General features: G+C 38.3%; 1 protein-coding gene across 1 annotated transcript in view; it reads right to left on the bottom strand.

Annotated features, from left to right (window-relative positions):
* The window catches only part of CNTNAP2 (contactin associated protein 2), a 1,529,631-nt gene that overhangs the window by 854,553 nt on the left and 657,761 nt on the right, over positions 1-17,317 (bottom strand). Inside the window, exon 11 of the mRNA XM_065938525.1 lies at positions 6,178-6,284. Within this exon, the coding sequence (XP_065794597.1) occupies positions 6,178-6,284 (107 nt within the window). The remainder of the gene's footprint in view (positions 1-6,177; positions 6,285-17,317) is intronic.

The raw sequence follows: 17,317 nt of genomic DNA, 5'->3' as shown, positions 1-17,317 counted from the left end.
CAAGATCTTAGTTTTCTCAATGTTGAGCTTTAAGCAAACTTTTTCACTGTGCCTTGTAAGCCAACTGAATTTACAGCTGAAGGGTGGATTCCAGTTCCACAAGGCCATTAATCCACCCAATGACTGCCAGCCTTTTTTTTTTTTTTGGTGGCAAAATTCAAATTCCAAATTGTCTTCGTTGGTGTCTAAATTTGTAGTAGTTCCAAATGGATGGTGGGATCAAATATTCTTGTGCCAACAAGTCTAGGATTTTATGCCCTAGGTTAGTGTGACTTTCAGCAGGTGGGAACAATTTCTGTTTAAAAAGTTACACTTTGAATTAAGTTACTTATGGACATAATGGATTATAAACAACATGATGTGAGCTACTGAAAACCACTTCACTTTTTATATGTTCAGTAATAAGGTGCAGTATAATTCATGGTTTACAAATTTATAGACCCAGAGTCATAGCTCCAGAATGGAGCATGTAGAATAATTTACTTTTAAAAATTAATTTATTTTATTTATTTGTTTTCCCAGGAGGAGCCTGTGCTGGGTCTTCATTGCTGTGCTTGGGTTTTCTCTAGTTCCAGTGAGCAAGGGCTCCTCTTTGTTGCAGTGTGTGGGCTTCTTTTGCAGGGGCTTCTCTCGTTGTAGAGCACGGACCCTTAGAGTGCATGGCCTCAGTAGTTATGATGCACAAACCTAGTTGCTCCGAGGTGTCTGGAATCTCCCTGGACTAGGGAACCCGTGTCCTCTGCACTGACAGGTGGGTTCTTATCCACTGCACCACCAGGGAAGTCCTAGAATAGTTTCTTTATAAATTTCAGTTTTCCTTCTAAAATTGGCTATGGAATAATTTACTTTTGCATTTTTGTGGCAACACCAATACCTCTTTCTTCTTAGTATTTCAGAACTCAGAAATCACACAATTTCAGAATTGGAAGAGATCCCCAGAGACCATTAGTTTGCCTCCTCTTACCTCCTCTGGAAACAGCCATGTCTATCCATCTAGGCAAGGTAAAAGTCTTCCCTTCAATAAAAAGATATCTGGAAAAATATTTCCTCTCAGAATGAAGGTCTGGCATGTAGCAATTCTCGCAGAGTTCCATCCCAAAACATTGCTTGTATTTGTCAAATATCCTCTTGTACTTGTGAAAATAGTCACAAGTTTTCATATTATTGAGGATATTCTGGGAGTTTTTAGGGCAGTTCCCTATAGGGGACTAATTGTGTATGTAAGAATGACTGAAACTTCAGCAGCATGAGAAAAATTATCTGCTAAGCCCTGAGATAAGGAATAGGTTTCTGAATTAATTTATGCAAATTAGAGTCATAAATATGAAATGTAAAGAACACATGTGAAAAAAATGGGATGATAATTAGATCATAAAAAGCATTTGATATATCAGAACGTAAGCTTGGAGACTGAAAAGGGCAATCTATCTGGCATCACTAGGAGAAAAAGACTGTAAATATAATCATGTAGTTTTGCTCAAAATAAAGACAAATTCATACACTTTTGAGGGAGCAAAAGAGGAATAAGTCAACATAAGCAAATAAACTATCAATATCTAATATGATCAGTCTACTCTTTGCATCATGGTTTTATGATTTGATACGCTACTACTTAGAGCTTAGAGATTTACTGAGAATGGAATGCCTGCATAGGAGATCACACTAGTCGTAAAGAGCATGCCTGCCAATGCAGGAGACATAAGAGAGGTGTGTTCGATCCCTGGGTCAGGAAGATTCCCTGGAGAAGGAAATGGCAACCCACTCCACTATTCTTGCCTGGAGAATCCCAAGGACAGAGGAGCCTGGCGGGCTACAGTCCGCAGGGTTGCAAACAGTTGGACCCGACTGGAGTGACTTAGCACACATGAAACTGCAACAACATATCTGCATTTTGTCATAAACTAGTGTCTTTAGTTTGGGGACAAGAAAAAGAAAAAAAAATTCTTCTCTCTTTCTTGATATCTGTGGCTTTCCCTGTGAGATTTCCTCACTCAAACTATGACATCCTGACTCCTCCAGAGAGTGGTTTGTAAATGACAATCCTCTGAGCCCCATATAGAATTTATTTGAAAATTAATTCCTCCATATATAAGCAACAAATAAACAGATACAGGTCTAGGACAAATCAAATAACTTTTAATCTCATTCAATTCTTCTGAAACAAACAAACAAACAAACAAAAAATCTGGAAACTAATCGTTCACTGCAAGCCCAAATCTGCCATGGAAACGACAGCAAACAGTGAATAGCAGCAAGAAATCACGTGACAGATTGTGTGACAATTATTAGTACAGAAATTCAGAGCAAAGGGATGATTGTTCCAAGGGGATAAAATGGCAATAATTTATTGAGAACTAACCTGTGCTAAAGGGTTTCCCTGGTGGCTCAGTGGTAAAGAATCCACCTGCCAGTGCAGGAGATCCAAGTTCGATCCCTTTGTTGGGAAGATCCCCTGGAGAAGGAAATGGAACCCCACTCCAGCATTCCTGCCTGGAGAATCCCATGGACAGAGGAGCCTGGAGGGAGACAGTCCACGGGGTCACAGAGTGGACATGACTTAGTGACTAAACAGCAACAACGTGAGCTACAGCCCTTCTCATTGTTTTCCACAAATTATCCCACTCAGTCTCACAACGGCCTGATGAGATGGTAGTGCCACTAACCTCAATTCACAAAAAAGAAAACTGAAGCTCAGAGGGTTTCAGTGGTCAAGGTTGCAAGTAAGTTGATCCAAGTTCAAACTCAGGCAGTGTGACCTGTCAAAGAAGGGCTTTGAGGCTTTATCTTGGACTTCAGCCACTTGGCAACCAGGGGTTACCCAAGAAAGAGCTTTCTCATCCCAAGCCCAGCCTTGGCCTGGGTAGAAAATGTGTTAAGTGGTAACCTAACTGTAATGTCTGATGTTCTCCTAAACACTTAGATTTACTAAACTTCAGACTTTGGCTAGCTGTTTTTTACCTTTTCAAACTAGTACTATTTAGAAATGTCCATAGCTCCTTTTCTTTCTTTCTTTTTTTTAACATTTTGTTTGTCCTGGGGGTGGCCTACTAACCATGTTGTGATACTTCAGGTGGAGAGTGAAGAGACTGGGCCATACATAGGCAGCCACAGCTCCTTTTCAAAAGGTCTTTCACCAGATATAAGGAGGGAAAAGTTTAATAACGCTAACAGAGTTCAAAACCACAGAATCGGCACCTGGAAATCTCAGGTCTGACTCACAGAACTGTAAGAGAACTCAGGAGCCATTCAGTTGACAGAGGAGCTAAGAATGCCCAAGAGAAGTGAAATGACTTCCTACAAAGGCACCCAGCATGGTAACCTCACAGCCGTCATTAGAAGCCAGGGTGGTCATCGACTACGTAAGAATTCCAAATTATTCATTCTGTATTAAACTGAAGGACATATATTTTATAATTTTCACAGCATTATGTGTGGAGTCAGACCCTCCCAATTTTTAACTAGTCCGTGGGAGTAACCAAGAGATATATCAAGTCTTTTAGCTTATTTGGCAGCACGCTCCATTCTATAAACTACAAGATATATTTTTCATAACAAAATTGTATTGAATCTGTCCTTTTTTGAATTATGCAGGATGGTCTTCCAGCCTCTGTTTATGCACACACATGAGTTTCAACATTTTCACCTTATTTGGGGAAGACAACAAGTGATCAGGAAATTGTTAAACATGAATGATGCTACTTTCATAGATATAAAAATTAAATCAGAGATGAGTAGAATGAGCAGCAGGGAAGAGATAATTCCCTCTTTTATTTATATTATTTTTTTTATCTTGGTAGAGCCCTGAGTTCATCTGAATGGGAAGGACCGATTTCAGAGGTCTAAACTGCATGGCTTATTCAAATATTTGGCTTTCTCAGGACAACCTCAGGGACAGGAGGCTTGGGGCTTGAAGAAGAGATGAGAGCAAGGCCCCAGGGCACTGATGCAGACCAGCAGGGGACAAGATGATCCGTGAGAACTTTCCAGGGGTAGGGATGGCTGAAGAAATTAAAGACTTGTAGTGGGTAAAATCCTTGTGCTGTGATATACTGCTATAAGGGCAAGCCTGAACAGGCGCTCAGCATCTGGGGGGAAGGTGTCCACACGTAGGGTGAGCAAGGCGGAGAAAACAACAGCCACAGATGGAAGCAGGAGACGCAGGGCAGAGGACTGTGCTTATTTGATAGCATCAATACTAACATTTACAAGGAACAAGAAGCTTTACAGATACTTCTGCTTACATTTTAGAATTCATTGCGCACATTTTATTTCTTGGCCGCACCGCCTGGCAAGCAGAGCATCTTAGCTCCCTGATGGTTGATCAAACCCGTTCAACTCCTGGGAATTCCCTCCCTTTTTACATTTATAACTTCCCAGGAGAGCCAAATGAAATGCTCTTAGGACATTTCTAATATTTGGAGTTGTTAACTCAAAAAAAAAAAAAAAAAAAAAAAGGAAAAAAAAAACTCAACTATTCAACCAGTCATGTATCTAAATTTTCCTTAAAAATTAACATTTTAAGTGTCTTTATTGTGTATTCAAGGAAATAAGCAGCTATAAAAAGTTATTTGCTTTTACATTAAATAGCAAAGTGGTCACTGAGATCAGAAGCACTTGTAACCACCACCAATTTTCTTTAGTTAGAATTTCCATTTAACAAGCAAGGTTGTAGTAGTTAGAGGTGGTATTTATAGCACATGTAACACATTGTACACATTCTACTGGTGGAGTGGAAGTACTCGGTTTCATCAAAATTACTTAATTCATCATCAGATATCATACAACGAATGTCATAGGCTGAAAGTTAACATTTAGATGTGACAGAAAGGGTATAATTTTAGTTATAAGTCCTTTATTCTAATTAATTCTAATTTCAATCATTTTTGTTCTTTATTCATTGAAATATTTTTACATACCTATACATAAAGCCCTTATAGAAAATGAATCTACTAAGTGTCTTACCTCTCTTGTATATCTTCCTATCAATGTTAATTTTTCTAAGGGTTCTTTTTTTGTCTTTTTTTTAAAATATCCTCATAAACATATTAATAAGTGTAGTAAAATAAATTACAGATTTTTTTTTCTTAGTTGAGGTATTAAAATATACACTGAATACAATGTTTGATTGTACATTACTATTGAGTGACTGAACTGAACTGAGCATCACTACAAATAATGATATGAAGAGGATCAGAGAACACTTTTGAATTTTTACTGTCACCAGAACTCTAGTAATATTTTGCTTGCTATTGTTTTCTAAAAGTGAAATAAAGAGAAAGCATTCTCTGTAATTAGAGGATTTAGATATTAGGTTTCATATGGAGAAAGGATTGAAGAAGACTCACTCTCCTTCCTCACTCCCTCTTACACACATACACACACACACACACACACACACACACACACACTACATAACAGATGACCTTTCACGTATATGTTTTATGGCAAATCTGTCTTTAAAAGTGCTTAGCAAGCAGTTATGCATTATTGGAAAATTGACATTACAATTATAAAGTTAATGTTTATCTTAATATTTTAATTGCAAAAATAAAAAAAAATAACTTTTCAGGGTAAAGCTGTTATGTAAAACAAGGCACATTTATGTTTTAAAAGTCATTTTTGCAGGCTACTTTTTAGTTTTCGATATTTAAAAAACTTATAGCCTTGTGTTTTTATGTTACATATGCAACTCCAATGGACTTAATTCCACTTTCCAGCTCATTTTTATGATCTAAAAAGAGTGGCCAAATGTTGTAAAAGAGCAGGAGACACTACTGTCCAGAAACTAAATGTTTAAATTACACTCTGTCTGCCTCTCTGATGAACTGATAAATGAGAATCCAGTCAGAGACATCACAATAACACAATTTTCCAATCTATCTAGAAAAGACACGGCTTAGACACATAGAGGCACATACGAGATCGGCATTCCCATCTCAACTGTGTGTTTACAGAACATGGGAAAGGTTGGTACTTCTTTTTGAGTCATCAGGCTTTTGAGAGAATATATTTTGACAACTTGAATACTATTCTAGAAAAGCAGCAATAAAACCTGGGTGCTTCACAATCAAGTGATTGACTATGTGGATTATTCAGGTTGCTGGGCTTAAAATCGTAGCTGAAGACCTGGGATTCTCATGCAATTACACGTTTAAAGTGAGATAAATTGGCACTCACAGTTGTGGCAGGTGGCCCCACTGTATCCAGTCTCATCGCAAGTGCATTTGAAGCTGTCCCACGTTTGAGAGCACTTCCCACCATGCTCACAGTGATTGGGCACACATCTGTCAGAGAAAGAGACAAACAGAAATAAACCAGCGAGCAAATGAGATTTACGAGTGGCCAAATTCCAAGCTGTCTGGGCAATATATCATTTCAATGCCAGGTTGCCTTAACAAGGCAATTAATCCTTGTTAGTTTAAGCAGATTAATATGATTCATGATGGAAGGTGCCAAACACACAAAAGATGATGTATCACAGTCTTGGTGTTTCCCATTTTTGAGTAAACAGTAGAAATTAACAAACAGTTGAGAGATTCATTTGCATATCACAGATTCATTTTATTTTCTTTTGTACAAAGACAAAGACATTAGTTAAATTTCCTCCCTGTGAGAGACAGAACATAAGCCATCTTGTTTTCTGTACTATCCTTTATCAAAGCCAATAGTACCAAGTCAGAAAGGCTTTTGTTTTTTGTGTGTTTTTTGTAAGAGCAATTTGAGTTTCTAAAATGGTCATAATAAAGAGAATGGACTAGCCTTATAAGAAAAGATTTCTAAATCTTCCTTACCCCTTCTCCTATGCCCTTCTGGCTAAGAAAAACCATCTATGTAACAAGGTAGAAAGTTTAATATAGGGGAAAAATACAAGTTTGTATTCAAATCTTTGTTTTGCATTTCCTTGATGGCCAATTGTGGTAATGTAATTTAACCTTTCTAAGCTTTAATATTCTCATTTGAAAAAATAGAGTAATTATACCTACCTGATAAATAGTTTTGAGGTTAGGAGATAATGTTCATAAAGTAGGTAATTAATTAATTAAAGTAGGTAATTAATAAGCAAGAAATAGAGGGTCAACAGGCAGAAGTTATGAATATCTAAACCACAGCTTGTAGGGCACAATTTTATACTTTGCTTGTATCCTAGACATAGTTAAGTTGTAATCTGTTCTGGAAAACTGTTTCAATATAGCACAAATTATTTTCTTCTTATGCATTAGCATTCACAAAAAATTTCTAGATTTGAACGGGAAACTATCTAAAGCAGAAAAGTCCACCCATATTAACAAGGCAGAACCCATAATAGTGGGTCACAGGTTGACTGATAGACAAACACCCTTCACACATCAATAATCATAAAACCCTGGCAGTGTATTGCTGTAAAATAGAACAGGACTGACCTCAGAGATTCTATTCTCCATTCCCTGTTCTTAATTTACCATCAGCCTTGCCTAAAACTACCCTAGCAGGGCATAGCCCAATTTGTCATGAAATGCTGTCTCTCTCTAACTCTTTACAAATCTTTCATTAGGCAACAAACAATTATTGAGCACCATGGGAAACAGAAGATAAACAAGATTCTATTTGCTGCCTTTCAAGAGCTTAAGCCGAGCAAAGTAAAACACTGTATCCACAAAAATCATAATATGAGGTGGAAATAAAAAGTGGCATGAGGTAGGGACAAGTAATGCACTATGGAGTTTCATATGAGGGATCTAGCTTACGATAAAGTGCTTCCAGTGGAGCCTCAATGAATAGACAGACTGTAAGGAAAGAAAATGAGGGGAAGAACATTATGAAGAGGAAAATACAGTATTGGAAGAGGATAATGATGGACTTGTAGGAGGTGGGGTGGAAAATTCACTCTACATTTAATAGGCACTTATATTCCATGTGAATTTGGACTGGGTATTATTCAGGCTCCAAAGGTGTTTCTTCTCCAAAGACCCTATAACTTACATGGAGGTGGGAGATAAGATTGATGCAAAATGCAATAACAAGATGAATTTGATGTGTCATCAAAGCATATGAAATGTTACATCAACATGGAGACTAGAGTAGTTATGGGTAAAATATAAATAAAGGGTCTAATAAAGTTAACAGCATTTCACTTGTGCCTTAAAAGAGGACTTGCATTTTTTATAATTAAAATGTTGAAAACTGTTCCCAGCAGAGGACTCAAGAAAGCAGCAAGGAGGAGGCAGAACCATGATCAGTGGGTGGGTGCTCTTGGGTTGTTCAGGTCTATTGCCATAGCAACTTCCCTCTACAGGTGCACAAGCATCGACCTCAGCAGAAGGCATTCATATGCAATAGTCCTGATTCTCCAGACCACGGGAGGAAGCAATGATACAGACACCCCAACATTACGTAAAGCTAAAAATCATCCTTGATACTTAATTTGGGATTTCAGTACTTAAATGCCTTTGTATGGGATGTTTACCTTCTAAATTGTTATGTTTAATAATAGCTCAGGCTAATAGTGAAAGTAATTTACATCAGCTCATTATATCAATTAATTCAGGGGGATGTAGTACAGAGTATACTGTGTCTCAAAGGAAAACCTTGTGGGAATCTAAATGTGCTCTAAATAACATACAAATGAGAAAATTTACATCAAAATGATTAAAATAAAAAGATTGGTGTGCACTTACACACACACACAGGAACCATGTAATAGTCAAGTGAGATTAGCTGAATATTTCTAAAATTCAGTGTTAAGAATTTCTTTAAAAAAGATATTTTATTCAAATAAAAATTTAATTTTATTAATGTTTGTTTCTTAAAATTTATATTTTTAAATTGACATTATTCCTATGTTGATTACTAGCATTTTAATAGTTAATGGTGATAAATGTTTTATTTCTATATCAAGCTGATTCAAATATAATATATTTCAAACCATAATTTTTATCACTATATTAAAAAAATGTTAGGACCAGTTACCAAGCAAAACAAAATATGAATTAACCTAGCTTCCCCATTCCTAATTATTTATGTCTTCTCCCACACTCTTATGGAACCATCTATTTATGTCCAATATACCACTGGGCTTCACAGGTGGTCACTAGTGGTAAAGAGCTCACCTGCCAATACAGGTAGACTTAAGAGATGTAGGTTTCATCCCTGGGTTGGGAAGATCTCCTGGAGGAGGGCATGACAACACACGCCAGTATTCTCGCCTAGAGAATCTCATGGACAGAGGAACCTGGTAGGCTACAGCCCATAGGGTCTCAAAGAGTAGAATACAACTAAATCAATGATGCACACACAGTGGCACAATATACCATTATCACATTGTTTAGCTATTATTTGTTTGAGCATCCGTCTCTTCTAAACTGTGAGATTCTTCAGTGAGGGATTCTGATCTTTTGTTTCTTAGCATGACAAGGTGTGTAGGCCATTCAGTAAATGCCTATTGACAGGGTGAAAGAATGAATGAACTCAATGTTAGGGATTTACACCAAAGAACTGAAATAATTTCAGAGAAAACACCTCTTTCACTACAAGTGATATCGATTATTCCTATCTATGATTATAGTCTTACATCCAGACTCTTGCTCTGGTGAACTAATTATTTTAGTAGGTCACAGGAAATGTATAATTTGTTTCAGAGCTTGTCCTAACTTGAAAGTTTGATTCATGTCAAAAATGAATCAAAATGACTTTGCTGCCACAACTTGAGAGCTACTTGACCAGGATGAGGAACATACAGGGGAGAAGCTGACAGCTGTCAATTTGCTGTGATCAAGGGGCTCCAGGAGAAGAGGATGTGTTCAGTTAACTCTGTCCTGAGGTTATTTGCAGCTGGCAAGCGCTGGGTCGCCAACTAGGCAGCCTGGGAGACCCTGATCCTTCCTACACAGGGACTCCGACCAGAGATGAGGGGTAGGTGGACAGAGACCACCCCGGGGCTTGTGCAGGGGCTCCAGCGAGAACCCAGAGGTGGAGGAACATCTGGCCCAGAGGTCTGGCCAGGTCTGCGGTGGCTGGCAGGCACTTAGGGAGACAGGATCACGTGCTCATGGATGTCCAAGACTTGCACTTGAAAGACAGGATGAGGGCCACGGGCTGGGCAGGATCCAGCCCCTTGGCTTCCCCTGGCTTGGCTGCCTCCCCTCGGCCGGCGTGGCCCTGCCTTTTGAGGGCGGACGTCAGGATCTTCTTGGACTTGGGGCTCAGGACACCCGCTCCACGACACCACGCTTGTGCTTCATCTTGTACACCTGGCATCAGCGAGTCTTTCAGGCAGAATCCTCCTTTCAGTTGTGCCAATTCTTTCCAAAACGCTTTAGAACCCACAAGCTATATTTTGGAAGTTCAAATATATAACACACACTCAACATAAAGTCAATCAACATGAACAGAGGGGCTGTTCGGATGGATGCAAGAACTCTACCCAGGGTTATGCATGACAGGTGCAGTTTAGTTTATCCTGAGTATCTCTCTTACTTCTATGCTTGATTTTAATTGTAAAGCATTGTGAAAATTGGTGTTCAAAAATAAAAGAAACTGCAAATCGTACCAGATGTGTTTATAGCAGCTCACTTTGTAGTCTATGGATACATTTAAACAGGGATGGCGGAAGAAATTTTACTTCAAATCTAAAAAAATGTGAATCCGACAGCATAACTGAGTGCACTGGTAGCCTTGAAAGCATTTTGAAGGTGTGTTATTTTATCCTTTACAAAGTCAAAATAGCTGTATTTATACTTCAAAATTTACTTTATTGAAATATACTTCATTTACAATGCTGTATTAATTTCTACACTACAGCAAAGTTATCCAGTTGTTGTTGTTGTTCAGTCACCCAGTCGTGTGTGACTCTTTGCGATTCCATAGACTGCAGCCTGCCGGTCCTCCCTGTCCTTCACTGTCTCCTGGAGTTGGCTCAGACTCATGTCCACCGAGTCCGTGATGCCATCCAACCATCTCATCCTCTGTCGTCCCCTTCTCTTCCCACCTTCAATCTTTCCCAGCATCAGGGTCTTTTCCAATGAGTCAACTTTTTGCATCAGGTGACCAAAGTACTGGAGTTTCAGCTTCAGCATCCGTCCTTCCAATGAACATACAGAGCTGATCTCCTTTAGGATGGACTGGTTGGATCTCCTTGCAGTCCAAGGGGCTCTCAAGAGTCTTCTCCAACACCACAGCTCGAAAGCATCAATTCTTCAGCACTCAGCTTTCTTTATGGCCCAGCTCTCATATCCATACATGCTTTTTTTATATTCTTTTCCATTATGATGTATCACAGGATATTGGATATATTCCCTCCGCTATACAGTATGAACTTGTTCATCCTTTGTACCTGTGAGCTGCATCTGCTGATCCCAAGCTCCCAGCCCATCCTCCCCACCTCTTTTCCCCTTGGCAGTCACAGGTTTGTCCTCTCTATTAGTGACTCTGTTTCTGCTTCACAGATAAGTTCACTTGTGTTGTATTTAAGGTGCTACTGTTGAGCATCTTCTCTTGTTGGCCACCTATTTTTTCTTTTGAGAAACGTCTATTTATGCCTCCTGCTCATAAAATAGTTTTAAATAAAATTAAAAGTTTTGCATTATCCTTACAATTCATGCAGCTGGTCAGAGGTAATGGTTTTAATTACAAGCCTCCAGGGATTTCCAGTTTGCTACAGTAGGACCTCAAAGAAGGAAGACACCAGGAGAAGCAACGGCCCGAGGACAGAGGGAACAGAGAGAAGACAGCATGTGGAAAGGGTAAATTTGATCTACGCGGCCATTTATCCTGAGACTGTACTTTTCTCATAGGCTCTCCTACCATTTTTGTATGATGCATTAGGAGTGACAACATAATAATCTCCTAATCTCAGTTAGTAGGTTTAAGGATTTCAGAATCTGACTACAGACCTCATGTAATTCATAGGAAGTAAACACAGTAAAGGCAGTTTCATTTCACCTTAAAATGAAATTCCCTGCTTTCAAACTCAGAGTCAGCTGAGGTTCTAAGGCTACTTTGTACTTGCACAGAGGCCAGTACTAAGATACTTAACCTGCTTTCAGATTGCACAAATTTTATACCTAGACATTACATTTGCCATGTTCTAAACTTTAGGGAAAAAAAATTCAGTTACTTATACAGTATTTTATGAACTATTGAAAAATTATTTAAAGTGATTTATAAACTGCCATCTTAGCATAAATGAACTCCTGAATTTATGATTTTTCGCATTCAGTCAGTTCCCAATTTTACTTCTGTTTATCAAGACAAGAAATTCATTTTGAAACTTTGGTTTCTTAAGTGCTGTTTTTAATACTCCTGGCTCTCAGAGCTATTTCCACTATCATGGCAGGGTTTTCTTCTGCATTAACTTCAATATTGATCTCAAAAATATTTTAGTACTTTTATTCTCACCCTAGTTAGATTTTAATTTTATTTGAAGGCATACTCTCTATGGAGTATATATTACTGCCTTATATTTATTCTGTTCAAACTGAAATTATATAGAGAGGTCATCATAATTTTAGGAACTAATTTAGTATTTCATTACTACTTAACTTAGTTTTATAGTTGCATAACCAGAAAAGCTAATTTTATATTGATGGTGCTCCTTCAACAAGCATTTATTTATAGAAATATTTAAATATAGACATGGGCTTCCCAGGTGGTGCTAGTGGTAAAGAACCAGTCTGCCAATGCAGGAGACTCAAGAGACACAAGTTCAATGCCTGGGTCAGGAAGATCCCCTGGAGGAGGGCATGGCAATCCACTCAGTATTCTGCCTGGAGAGAAACCCCACAGACAGAGGAGCCTGGGGTCTTACATTCCATCGGGTCGCAAAGAGTTGGACACGGCTGAAGCAACTGAGCACTCACTCACACACAAATGTGGAAATATTTACTCTGCTTCATAAAGTAGAAATTATGCCTAAAGAAAGTGTTAGTCAATCAGTCGTGCCCGACTCTTTGAGACCCCATGCACTGCAGCCCACCAGGCTCCTCTGTCCATGAGATTTTCCAGGCAAGGATACTGGAGTGGGTTGCCATTTCCTTCTCCTATGCCTGAAACTTCCATTCAAAATTATCAGGTATCTTCGGTTCATATGTCTAAAAATTGTACATTTTTCCACTAACCATATAAATCATTAATTTTAGCCTTACAACATAAATGCCTTAAGAATAATTTCTATTATAATAAATGTGAGTTATCTTGAAATATAATTTTAAAATATGTTCCCCATAATTTTTTGAATATAACATCTCTTAAGACATTATAGGCTCATAGGAGGAGAGGGAGACACAAGATCATTAGTTCCTTCACCTGTTTCCAGATGCTGGAACATTCTGTTTAACCTGAATGTACAACAGTAAGCTCTTTATAATCAGAACCTGCTCCAGTCACTCTAAAACAAACTATGGAGAAGCAAAGAATAAAGCAATTTTGTCCTCAAGAAATTATACTCGCTTTTAAAAAATGTAATTAACAAGTCAGGTCTCTCTATGCTTAATATTAAAGGCTTTGCCACAGGATTAAGGTGATAAACTACTATTATGTGAGTATACTGAGGTTTTATGGAAAAGTTCACTTCCTGAAAAGAAATATAGACTTAGCTTAGTCTGGAAAGTGGAGGAGCACCTTTCCACATGGAGGGAACCCAGGGGCCTGGACAAGTATGACAGTACAAAACGTGGATATGAAATAATGAATTGTCAAATTTGGCTAGAGAGGAAAGTCTGCCTTCAGGAGGGAGGGTTACAGCAGAAAGTGTGCATGTCTGGCCAAGCCCTTTCCCCTTTCTTCCTTCCTATCATCACCCTGATATTTTCTGGTATCTTCTCTCCTCCTCATGGCAGTACACTTTTGGAAGGGAGACTCTACTAGTCTCCAGGAAACAAAAAGCAAAGAACCGGTCTTCTTAATGAAGTCAACATGTTGCGTACTGTTCCCCAAATCTATGATCCCCTTCTCCTATGTGCATGCGTGAGTGCGTGCTAAGTCCGACTCTTTGTGACCCCATGGACTGTAGCCTTTCAGGCTCCTCTGTCCATGGGATTCTCCAGGCAAGAATAATCCAGTGGGTTGCCATTCTCTTCTCCAGGGGATCTTCCCAATCCAGGGATTGAACCTGCCTCTCTTATCCCTCCTGCATTGGCAGACAGGTTCTTTACGCTAGTGCCACCTGGGAAGACACCTTCTCCTATAGCAATGAAATGTATTGCTGTAAGAAGTAAAGATACCATTCTCCAGCTCTTTGTACTTTAGGGGACAGGTGTCTTGTTTTGCCCTCCTGCCCTCCTTCCTGCAATGAATCCTTGACAGTGAGTGAGACCTGGAGCAGGCATCTCAGAACACAAGAGGATGGAACAGGAAAATTGTTAGGAGACTGGGCTCTGGATAACATACCAGCCCTGAGCCACCTCTGCAAATGTTGTTAAGAAATAGAAGTGAAACAGGTGAGGTGATTTGGTCTTTATTGCAATAGCAGATATAGTCTAACTAACATAGACCTTCAGTTAATCTACCCTGAGGTTGACCTACATCTGGCTTTCTAATATACATTTGATAGTTACATTTAAGTCATTACGTGCTGCCTTATACTACTTTAAGTGTAAAGCAGCCTAAACAGCAAATATTAAATTTATGAACCTAGGCTTAGTTCAGGCCATAGAGTGTGTCAATCATAAAGTTAAGGATTTTCCTGGAGAAGACAGCCTTGTTTATTCATTCAACATTTATTTATTGAGTGCCCATTATGTAGAATAATCTGTGATGTTTAATTAAGCTTTCTTATCAAAAAGTTTAGTTGCAAGAACTAGTATTTATGGGATATTGTGTGAGGAGGCACAGACCATCAATTCCCCAAGAGATTCTGAACTTTATCCACATGAAAATAGAAAGCAGACTATCAAAGAAATACATGGCAAAATTCTATTACTGTGAGCCCTAATAAGATGACTTTCAGTAATTTGGGGATTTAGGACATTTTTTTCCAGCAACAAGAGCCATTGAAGACTCTTAAAAAATAACCTTACTTGGTAAATATGTATTTTAAGATATTAAGATAGTCAGATTATGCAGAATAGATTGGAGAGGAAAAACTAAAGGCAAAAAATCCCACCGAAATAGCTGTTTTAATGTCCCAAGTAGAATATTATAAATTTCTGAAGTAGAATGAAACTGAAAAGAAGCAAAAGGATTAAAGAGACTATATTATTAGATGATTACTTGGAAATAAATCAAGCAAAAATGTCTCACATATTTTGTGTTTAGGAAACAGTGACAAACAGTGACATTTTCAGTTTGAGGTAATAACTTTTCTTATATAACTAAAGGTAGGCAAATTTCAAATGCTATCAGAAATTTTAAGATATTAACTTTTAAATTTAAATTCATAATTAAAAAGTTTCCCAAATGAGCTAAATTTAGAATGGTTGTGCCCAGGGGGTATTAGTGGTAAAGAATTTGCCTGCCAATGCAGGAGACTCAAGAGGCATGGGTTTGATCCCTGGGTTGGGAAGATCTACTGGAGAAGGAAAGGGCAACCCATTCCAGTATTCTTGCCTGGGAAATTCCATGGATGGAGGAGCCTCGTGGGCCACAGTTCACAGGATCACAAAGCATTGGACATGACTAAGCGCACGCGTGCGTGCACACACACACACGCAAATCTTGTTAGGAGAATATTAGCATAAACATGCCTAATGAGAAATTAGAAAAGTCATTAAAATTCTAAAATTTATGTGGAAAATATATTCAACAGCCAGGAATACTCTGAAATTGATGCATAACAGGGTAAGATGATTCCTAGTGAATAATAAAACACTAAGTGGGTCTATAATAAGAAGAAATTAAGATTGGTGCATTAAGAGAAATACAAACTGATAGAACAACTGTGAGAATCCAGAAGTAAATACAATGATATATGTATAAATTAAATATATTAACAGTGGCATGTTAAATAAGTGGGCAAAATGGACTACTTAATAAATAGTGTACGACAACCAACTACTTATTTGAGAAAGAATGAAGTCCCTTACTTCATACTCGATACCAGGATAAATTCCACATAGATAAAGCTCTTAAATATGAAAAGTAAATTAAAAGAATAATAAAGTACGAAGGAGTTCATTTTGTAATCTGTAACTGTAAGAGTATTTCTAATGAGGACACAAACCCAGAAACTATAAAAGTGAAGATTAATAGATTTGACTTCATAAAAATTTAAAAATATATCTTTCATGGTCAAACATCACCAAGTTCAAAGACTAGCAGCACACAGGGAAGACTTTTTAATAAGGCAGACAAAGAGCCAATTTCTTTTTGATATGAAGAATCCTTATAAATCAACAAGAAAAACAATCAATTAAAGCATGAGCAAAGAGCATGTATGAATGGGGCAGTTCATACACAAAAAAAATACACATGACTTTTAAACGTATAGCAAAGTGTTCAACATCATTCAAAATCAAAGAAGTACAAATTAAATTGGGCTTCCCTGGTGGCTCAGATGGTAAAGAATCTGCCTGCAATGCAGGACACCTGGGTTTGATCTCTGGGTTGGGAAGATCCCCTAGAGGAGGGCATGTATTCTTGCCTGGAGAATCCCAGGGACAGAGGAGCCTGGCGGGCTACAGTCCACGGGGTCACAAAGAGCTGGACATGACTGAGTGACTAAGCTCACAGATTAAATTAGTGATGTTTCATTGATCATATCTCAGATACTTAAGAAAAGACCCTTCTTATGTTCTTCAGAGGGCTTTCCCAGTAGCTCAGATGGTAAAGAATCTGTCTGCAAAGCAGGGGACCTGGGTTTGATCCCTGGGTTGGGAAGATCCCTTGGAGAAGGGAATGGCAACCCACTCCAGTATTCTTGCCTGGAGAATTTTATGGACGAAGCATCCTGGCGGGCTACATAGGTCCGTCGGGTCCAAAGAGTGACTAACACTTATGTTTTTTGCTTTCTGGAGCAGAGTGCAAACTGTTTGGTGGATTACTGACCAAGTCTATTAATTTCAAATTTTGGTTCAGCTAATTTATATCTAAGAATTTATCACACATATCCTAGTACACTTTTACAAAGTCATATTTAAAACATCTATTGAAGCCTTATTTATTTATGTCAGCCAAAAATGGGAAGAAAAGATACTCATTGATTAGGAAGCCACTAATAAATGAAGGTAATACATAATGAAACCACTGAAAGCTGTTAAAAGGACAAGGCAGATCTATGTGCACAGATCAGATGCAATCTCTAAGATATATTGTCAGCAAGAGAAAGCAAGATGTATAGACCAGTGTTTATAATATGCCTCCATTTGTTTTAAATAACGATTGCTGTGGTGGTCGAGTGAATAGTGAA

The sequence above is a fragment of the Muntiacus reevesi genome, chromosome 6, assembly GCF_963930625.1.
Source record: "Muntiacus reevesi chromosome 6, mMunRee1.1, whole genome shotgun sequence".
Classification (NCBI taxonomy): domain Eukaryota; kingdom Metazoa; phylum Chordata; class Mammalia; order Artiodactyla; family Cervidae; genus Muntiacus; species Muntiacus reevesi.
Note: the sequence above shows the minus strand (reverse complement) of the source record. Positions and strands in the feature narration are given on the sequence as shown.